This window comes from Leptonychotes weddellii, chromosome 6 (assembly GCF_054177405.1).
Source record: "Leptonychotes weddellii isolate Sample4059 chromosome 6, ASM5417740v2, whole genome shotgun sequence".
NCBI classification, from domain to species: Eukaryota; Metazoa; Chordata; class Mammalia; order Carnivora; family Phocidae; genus Leptonychotes; species Leptonychotes weddellii.
In genome coordinates, this window is record NC_138374.1 from 88,275,000 (window position 1) to 88,283,906 (window position 8,907).

Sequence of the window (8,907 nt, forward strand, 5' to 3'; positions counted from 1 at the left end):
GGTTTTAGAGGGGAGGGGGGTGGGAGGATGGGTTAGCCTGGTGATGGGTATCAAGGAGGGCATGTACTGCATGGAGCACTGGATGTTATACGAAAACAATGAATCGTGGATCACTACATCAAAAACTGGTGATGTATTGTATGGTGATTAACATAACATAATAAAATAAAATAAAATAAATCAAGGAATGGGAAAAAAATCTTTATTATTGAAAAAAAGAAAATAACGAAATGTGTTGTGATGAGCACTGGGTGTTATATGCAACTAATGAATCACTGAACACTACATCAAAAACTAATGATGTACTATACAGTGGCTAACTGAACATAATAAAAAATAAGCACAATATTCAACTGTAATATTTTTTCAAGGTCATTATATAATAGAAGTGTTTTTCAGTTAAAAAAAGAAAATAACAAAACATCTTGTTTTGAATTCATACATTGTGTGTAGGTCTAATCACATTCATGGAAAGACACCAGGTTTCAATAGGGGCAGCCAAGGTATCCAAGAGGCAGGAGATGTCCCTGACGTCCATCTTTAAAGACTCCTTCCCAGAGGAACTGCGTGTGAATGAGAGAGAGAGAAATTTGGTGCCGAGATAGGGGAGGCAGTGCCAGTACATGTAGTGGAATAGAATAAAGAGAACTAAGCAACAGTGGTGAGAGGTTAGTGGAACACAGAATGAGGGTGAAAGGTACTTTAATGTATTTTTAAATAACCATTGTTTCAGAAGTAACTATAGTCAAATATCACACATCTAAATTGGAGACAAATACAAATCAGAGGGGAGAATTTTCAAAGGAATTCTATTTCAAACATTTCGCCTCTCTGAGCCTCAGTTTCTTTGTCTAAAAAAGTAGGGAAATTAGACATGAGTGCTTTAAGAACACTAGGGTTTTGCTGAGATCCTTCAAGGTCTTATTGGGAGAATGATAGGGAGGCTGAGTGGGTGAAGCCCTACCTCCCATTAACCAGAGCAGCTTTGTGTTTATTTAGTTCATTGAGATAAAGGAGGTCAGTTTTTATCATCTAAACTCCTCTGACACAGTTCTCTGAGCCTTCTTTGCTTTATCTTTCTGTGGTTCTAGTTCTAAGACCACTTGCTACAATAATGTGAGCAACATGATCCATAGAGACTTTAAGGCCAAGTAATGATAAGAAAAATTTGTAGTTATAATCTCTAATTGAGCAAATAAATTTCTACTAACATCATTTTCAGTAGCCTAAATGAATTTTCCTATACTTTCCCCATCTTGTTTATGTTATGGATTTACTTAAAAGATGTTTTCTTTATGGTGTTCACAACATAAACCTTTAGCCTTTTTAAGTTTTCTGATTTAGTTTACATTATAATATCTGAATGAGGGAGGTGACATAGTGTAAGTAGGAATGGAAAACCCATGGTACATGTACCACCACTGCCCTTTCCCATACTCATGGCAGACATTACTAGTCAATCACAGAACTCTTTCCTTCATTGAGTCTCAGTGAAGCCTTAGAATTTTTTTCAACATAGCATTAGACAGATACTACCAAGGGAATCAGAGTTGGCACTTGAGGTGACTACGCTAAGGTAGAACTGGCTTTGGATTTACACAGTTCCCTGTTCAAGTCCTAATTCTGCCATTACCTCTGTGGTATTAGAAATCTAAGTTTCCTCAGCTTCAAACTTGGGGATAATCATTATTTTATGGAATTGTTTTGATTATTATCATTATTATAGATGCAAAGAGCTCTATGTATAAGCGCTTGATAAATCATGGATATTATGATTCCATTTGAAAAGAAGCTACAATTGCTTCAGTTTTTGTTCTTCATTGTGCCCTTATTGCTGTAAAGAAGACCTTTTGGGTGGACCAGAAAGCAGCATTTCTGTTGTTTCCTTCTGCTCAAACATCACCTCTTGGTCCTTAGCAAAATGTTTTTTTTTTTAATCTTTAGTTGCTGTGAAAACAAGAGTTAGGTTTCTCAAGGTCTTGATTGGCAACATAAATATCTTATTACTATAATTTCTAGCACAAAACTTATTCAGCAGTCATCCCAATTATGGTCAAGTAATCTAGACAAGATAATATTTAGAGACTGAATAATATATATCTCAAAGTTTCAGCTGGTCATATATTTATGTGTCTATGTCTATGTACGTATATGTATGTATATGTATGTATATGTATGTGTATGTGTATGTCTATGTCTGTGTCTATGTATGTTACTTTATAGAAGCAAGTTTTTTTCTTCTTTTTCTTTTTTTAAATTTTATTATGTTATGTTAGTCACCATACAGTACAACATTAGGTTTTGATGTAGTGTTCCATGATTCATCGTTTGTGTATAACACCCAGTGCTCCATTCAATACGTGCCTTCCTCAATACCCATCACTGGGCTAACCCGTCTCCCCACCCTCCTCTCCTCTAAAACCCTCAGTTTGTTTCTCAGAGTCCATCGTCTCTCATGGTTCATCTCTCCCTCCGATTTCCCCCCCTTCATTTTTCCCTTCCTTCTCCTAATGTCTTCCATGCTATACCATATGTTCCACAAATAAGTGAAACCACATGATAATTGACTTTCTCTGCTTGACTTATTTCACTTAGCATGATCTCCTCCAGTCCCATCCATGTCGATGCAAATGGTAGGTATTCATCCTTTCTGATGGCTGAGTAATATTCCATTGTATATATGGACCACATCTTCTTTATCCATTCATCTGTTGAAGGGCATCTCGGCTCTTTCCACAGTTTGACTATTGTGGACATTACTGCTATGAGCATTGGGGTGCATATGGCCCTCCTTTTCACTACATCTGTGTCTTTGGGGTAAATACCCAGTAGTGCAATTGCTGGGTCACCAGGTAGCTCTATTTTTAATTTTTTGAGGCACCTCCACACTGTTTTCCAAAGTGGCTGTACCAACTTGCATTCCCACCAACAGTGTAAGAGGGTTCCCCTTTCTCCACAACCTCTCCAACATTTGAAGTTTCTTGCTTGTCACTTTTTGCCATTCTAACTGGTGTAATGTGGTGTCTCAATGTGGTTTTGATTTGGATTTCCCTGATGGCTAATGATGATGAACATTTTTTCATGTGTCTGTTAGTCATTTGCATGTCTTCTTTTGAGAAGTGTCTGTTCATGTAGAAGCAAGTTTGAGAAAGTTTTCACTGGCTGATTTGCCCCTGCACCACCTATCTATCCATCCTTCACCTCCAGTTAATTTAGTGTACAGACCTACTTTATAAAAACAATTTTAAGGGAAACTTGTGCCCAGTAAATCATGTAGTTTCTCTTACAAAGGCAGAAAACAATTTCTAGCATGAAAAGAGACAAGGAGACTTTGCTGCAAACACCTTCTCTCCATGTGACTGTGCTGTGTGTCATCAGGGCTGGGTTTGAAGTAAAATTCTGGCCTGAAAGGCTCTCTCTCTGCTTTGCTTTTTTCTTTCCTTTTGTTTCCTCCCCTCTCCCCTCCCCTCCTCCCCTCCTCCCCTCCCTTCCCCTCCTCCCCTCCCCTCCTCTCTTCCTCTCCCCTCCTCCCCTCTCTTCTCTTCTCCTCTCTTCTTCTTTCTTCTCTTCTTTCCTTCCTTCCTTCCTTCCTTCCTTCCTTTTTTAAAACATAGCAATAAGCTACCTTGCAGGTCCATTTAGCTGTGGGCTTGACCCGAATTTGCAGTTAATACAATTCTCCTTTTAAAGGGCTTTCAGTGGCCCATTTCTTTGAGAAAATTACCAAGTTTTTAGACATAAGATATTATTTTTTAAAATCTTACTTTGAAATTCTTTTGAAGACCTTTATTTGGGTAAAATAAAGAAAGTGAAAACTAGCAAGTTTGGATATTTTTTGAAAAAGGTAACTGGATGTTCTAGAACTTGATCATGGTAGTGGGTACATGGCTGTATACTTTGTTCAAACTCATTGAATGGTACATTTAAAATAGTGCATTTTATTACATGAAACTGACCAAAATAAAGTTGGTTTAAAGAGGTTATTGGAGTATCCTAGACTCAGGGTCAATGTCTTATTTGAAGTGTTCCACAAGGTACCTTTCTTCAGTGCCCTGGGAGGGCTGGGACAGACTGAGCCTTGGATTGCGGCTCTGGGATAGGAAGGGTCAGCAAGCATGTCTTGTTGCCGGTTTTCAACAGCATGGAACTGGTGGACATGATGGAATCGTTCCTTCTTGAAGCCCAGAACTACCTGCAGGTCAATGGGGACAAGGTAAAAAGGTACCACTGCTACAGCCTGCAGGAATTTACACCCCCATTGGGCAGATATGATGTCATCTGGATTCAATGGGTCTCTGTTCAGTCCTGCATGGCCTAACATCTGCCTTTCTCCCCTTCCCAGATAGAGAAGACAATACCTGGGGCTAATTTGAGGATTTATGGAGAGGAAGCAAAGACGTAAAAGGAGATATAGTTGTAGTTGTGCTTAGAGCAGTTAGCTAGACTTAGGAATCATAGAAACCCCCAAAGCTCTGGTACTCCCAATCTCTCCCCTAGGATCCTCTGCTACAAGCCTGAAAATTCCCATGATGGAGTACCTTTGTACCATCCTAACTCTAAGAAGAAAACCAAATACTTGAAAAACTTTAAAAAGTGGAGTCAAAAAAAGTTTATCCCCATTTATTGGCAAAACTAGACTTTCTTAGATTTAAATTCCCAGGAAATGAGGTAGCAATGAATTAGAATTTGGTCTAAGTGAGTGTGTGTGTCTAGGAGACACAGAGGAGTGATGACAAAATTAGGTTGTCTGGGGACAATGGCAGGGACTCTTGGGCTAGGCAATAGTTTATTTTGTGCCTGTGAGGTAGATAGACTAGGTAGTTGAATACTTATTTTATAGATGGGACAAGGAGCCTCCTCAGAGAGGATACCTGTCCTCTTACTTAAATTCTCAAAGTGACCTGCAACTAGACCAATTCAGGCTATTAAATAATTCACGAATGAGTGAACAAATGGTCTCTTTATTCTTAGCCTTGTGGTCTTTCCTACCTTCCTACTCTCCTCCCTCCCACCCACCATTTCATCCTGTTCCTGCATCTACTTGGCCTCATCTGTAGGATACCTGACCGATAAAGACCTTCTTGCATTTCTTTCCCGGTGCCGAGCTGGCATGAAAGAAAATGGTGTCATCATACTGAAGGACAGCGTGGCCCGGGAGAGCTGTCTCTTCGATCTCTCTGACAGCAGTGTGACTTGGGACATGGACATCCTCCGGAGCCTCATTAGGAAGAGTGGGCTGGTGGTGCTGGGCCAGGAGAAGCAGGACAACTTTCCAGAACAGTGCATCCCAGTGTGGATGTTTGCATTGCACAGTGATGGACACTCCTGACCGGCAGTGGGAATGTAGGGCTGGACTGTACAGGGTGCTTTGGGACAGAGGTCCTCTCCTCATAATTCATGGGGTGATGGAGAGAAGAGATGCAAGGCCTGTCTGGAAATGATTGATGTAGTACGTACAAGTTTCCACTAATTTTATAAGGACATGCTCACACTCGATGGATTTTCTGGAAGATAAATAGAGTGAAACATCAGGAAAAATGTTTTAAGAACTGCTTGTATACACCCAAACTATACAAGTGTACACAAAAACAGAAAAGGGATCAATGTTCACACATTCTAAATGTCCTTGGTCCGTGAAGATTTGCATTATGGAGTATCCCAGGATGTGTGGGGTAAAGTCTAGACCCCTTTCTCTGCCCTCATGCTAGATACATTCAATTTCATTCCTCTTTGAGACTACTACTTCTTTTAGACAAAAATCTCACCCTAATTAAGAAGGCACCAGTCAAAATAATCTTATGAAAATGAATCCATTGCTTAATTTTTTCTTTAGCCTTTCTTTTCCCAGAAAAAGTATATGTGGTTTCACTTTCTATTTTGGGTCAATTTCACCACCAAATGATGTAATATGGATGTAATTTGATAACAGAAGTCTACATTTCAGTGATGAGGAAGTGTCTCCTTTCAGGAGAAAATATTATACGTTGAAATTTCAGCTATGAACATGTAAGTAAATGTCCTTGATAATCTAATTTTAGCCATTGGCCTCCAACACTTCTTGCTTCATTGTAGCCACTCCTGTTTCTTTCATTGATAGGAATGTACATTGGAAAGAGAAGGGAAATGATAAACCATGAGAACTAAGCTAACTGGATTAATTTAATTAAAAATAATCTAGGGAAACCTGAGTGGCTCAGTTGTTTAAGCATCTAACTCTTAATTTTGGCCCAGGTCATGATCTCAGGGTTGTGAGATTGTGTCCTGCATCAGGCTCCACGCTAGGCATAGGATCTTCTCTCTCCCTCTCCCTCTGCCCCTCCCCACCTCAAAAAAAAATCTAAAATCATTTTAAAAAATGTAATTTAATTTTTATTAGCAGAATGTTTAAATATAACTGATTTAAGGCACTCCAATATCTTCATGTTGAAAATATACATATTTGTATATTGACATATATTTGTATCTTGATATATATTGAGCCTTGTCTGAGATACAAAATATCAATTTAAGTAAAGAAGGTCTACTGCATGGATATGCTATAACCATAAAAATCATACTTGTAACTCAGAGCTCTAACTTAGGAGGAAAACAATCATTATGAAACATTTATTACCTTGTTAGAGGATTACTGTGTTAGTTTTATTTATGTCCTGGAAAATTAAGTCACTTATTTTGCCTCTGGCACCTTCTACCTCTTGTGTTACTCACCATGCTCTAGGGTAACATAACAGAATGTGAGCTGAAACCATTAGAGAACAAGCCAAAGACCAGAACTAAATCAAATGGCAAGCCATTGCTAAACAAACTGAGTATGGCAAAACAAGGGCATTCATGTTTTAATCCTCTGCCTTGGAGCAAATTAGTCAAATTATTTTTTAAGGCCCATTCCAGAAATTTTCTTTTCCTTTTATACCAGCACCCTTAATTCTCTTATCTTTTGACTTTCTGTTTTGCCAATATTCAAATGTTAGTTGACAAATTATCAATTTTCTCTGCTCCTGGGTTTTTGAGCTTTGGAGGAAATAACATGGTTGTCCAAGAAATGTGTTCTTTAACTCAGATGAATCTTGGAGGTTGACCAGCAGTCCCTTTATGTTCCTAAGTCAAGTCACTTTACAATTTTACTCAGATAGTTTTCAGATCTTTACTGCTTTACACAATTTCCCAACTCCATATCCATCCTTAACTTAATTGAGAAAGTAGAAGTTGGGGAGTACATTGCATTAACATCCCCTCTCTATACTGCTAATAACAAGTACAAGGTAAAGGGAAGAGTGGCTGGAGAGGAGAGGTCACTGGAGCCAGATTATACTGTCTAATGGGTCATGCTAAGGTTTGGATGTGTTATACAAACAATAAGAGAAAGTTCTAGAGGATTTAAGTAAGGACTGATTTTCCTAGTCTTGGGACTAGAGGTGTAGATTCTGTAGAAGGAAGACATTTAGAGTGAGACCTACTCCAGGCATCTTCAGTCTAATTCAACAAGCCAAACACACTGCTGATGTTCATTGATACATCTGTGTTGTGGTGCAAGTGAGAGTCTGTTAGTCCCCCAATTCTGTCCATATTCCACCTGCCTTGGAATCATTTGGGAAGCTTTTATAAAGTAGAGATTGACAGGTCCTGTCCCCATGAGAATCTAGTTCTGTGAAGTGGGCTCAGATATAATCTGTATTTTTTATAAGGTCTCAAACTGACTCTGATAATTAGTTGTGTTTGAGAATACTGATGGGAAAAGAAGTGTGGAGCTGGGCTATTCAGAGCCACAGAAAGATAAGGTAAGGAAGGTGAGAGTATGGGCCTGTTTCAGGGAAATAGCTAGATAGTGAAATCCATTCTCCACACTGATGCAGTCTTTCTGAAATATAAATCTGACTATGTCATGTATAAACTTTCAATGACTCCCCATCACTGATGGGGTGAATTCCCATCTCCTTAGAATGACATATAAAACCTTTTGTGATCTAGCCCTGCTTTCCCTCTGCAGCTTCAGGTTTTCCACATCCTCTGCAGCTGTACTTAACTACTTTAGTTCCCTAAAGGAGCTATGATTTATAGCTCATGGCAGTTATAGATATTACTTCCTTAGCAAAGAACATCTCTCATTCTTTTTTGTCTGGCCCAGACTCCTTAGATGTTGCTGACTCTAGGAAAGCTTCTCATAGCCCCTAGGTGCTGGGTCAGGTGCCCTTGCTCTGTGCTACCTTCATACCCCATGCTTAACATATCACAGTCCTCATCATGTGGCATTGTAATCAAGGCTACTTGATATTTCCTCTGTTAAATTCTGAGCTCTTTAATGGAGCATTCATGATTAGAGTCTCAGTCATAGGCATAGGCCCTAGTACAGCAGAAATTCAAGCTTTTCTTGAAAGTATAAAAGGTGATGTTACAAGTAGAAAGACTCAAGAGCAGTTTAAGTTTCTGGCATCAAACATGAATCAGAGCAAAGCAGTGGGTAAAAAACAAGGGTTTCTGAAGATTCATGAGCACTGGGATGTGTAAGACTGGTCAAAACAGTGATCAAACAATTCAAGCTCACAAGAACCAGGAAATGCACAGAAACAAGAAGGCAGTGAGTTCAGGTATCAAGCATCTGGGAGGAGATTGTAGCAAGGAAATTATGTTCTGAGGTGAAATGCTGTCTAATTAGGAGACCTCTTTTTCTAATAAGAGCCAATCCAAGGGCATAGCCAACCCAAATCCCATAGATTCATCAGGTGAGAGGGTGGATTTCGTAAGAGAGATATATTAAAATTGTGGGTACATCATAACAAAGCAACTCCTAATCCTCTCCCATTTCCTGGTAGACAACAAATCCAAAGAAACAAACTAGGTTATAGATGAAGTTAATCCTTCTGTGAATATTGAATACAAGAAAAAAGTGCTCACCTGTACTTCACAGAT

General features: G+C 39.0%; 1 protein-coding gene across 1 annotated transcript in view; it reads left to right on the forward strand.

The window, feature by feature from the left end:
• The window catches only part of NTMT2 (N-terminal Xaa-Pro-Lys N-methyltransferase 2), a 13,694-nt gene extending 7,402 nt beyond the window's left edge, over positions 1 to 6,292 (forward strand). The window contains 2 exon segments of the mRNA XM_081822976.1: positions 4,049 to 4,296; positions 5,056 to 6,292. Of these exon segments, the coding sequence (XP_081679102.1) occupies positions 4,049 to 4,296; positions 5,056 to 5,329 (522 nt within the window). The 3' untranslated portion in view covers positions 5,330 to 6,292.
• Positions 6,293 to 8,907: the final 2,615 nt, after the last annotated feature.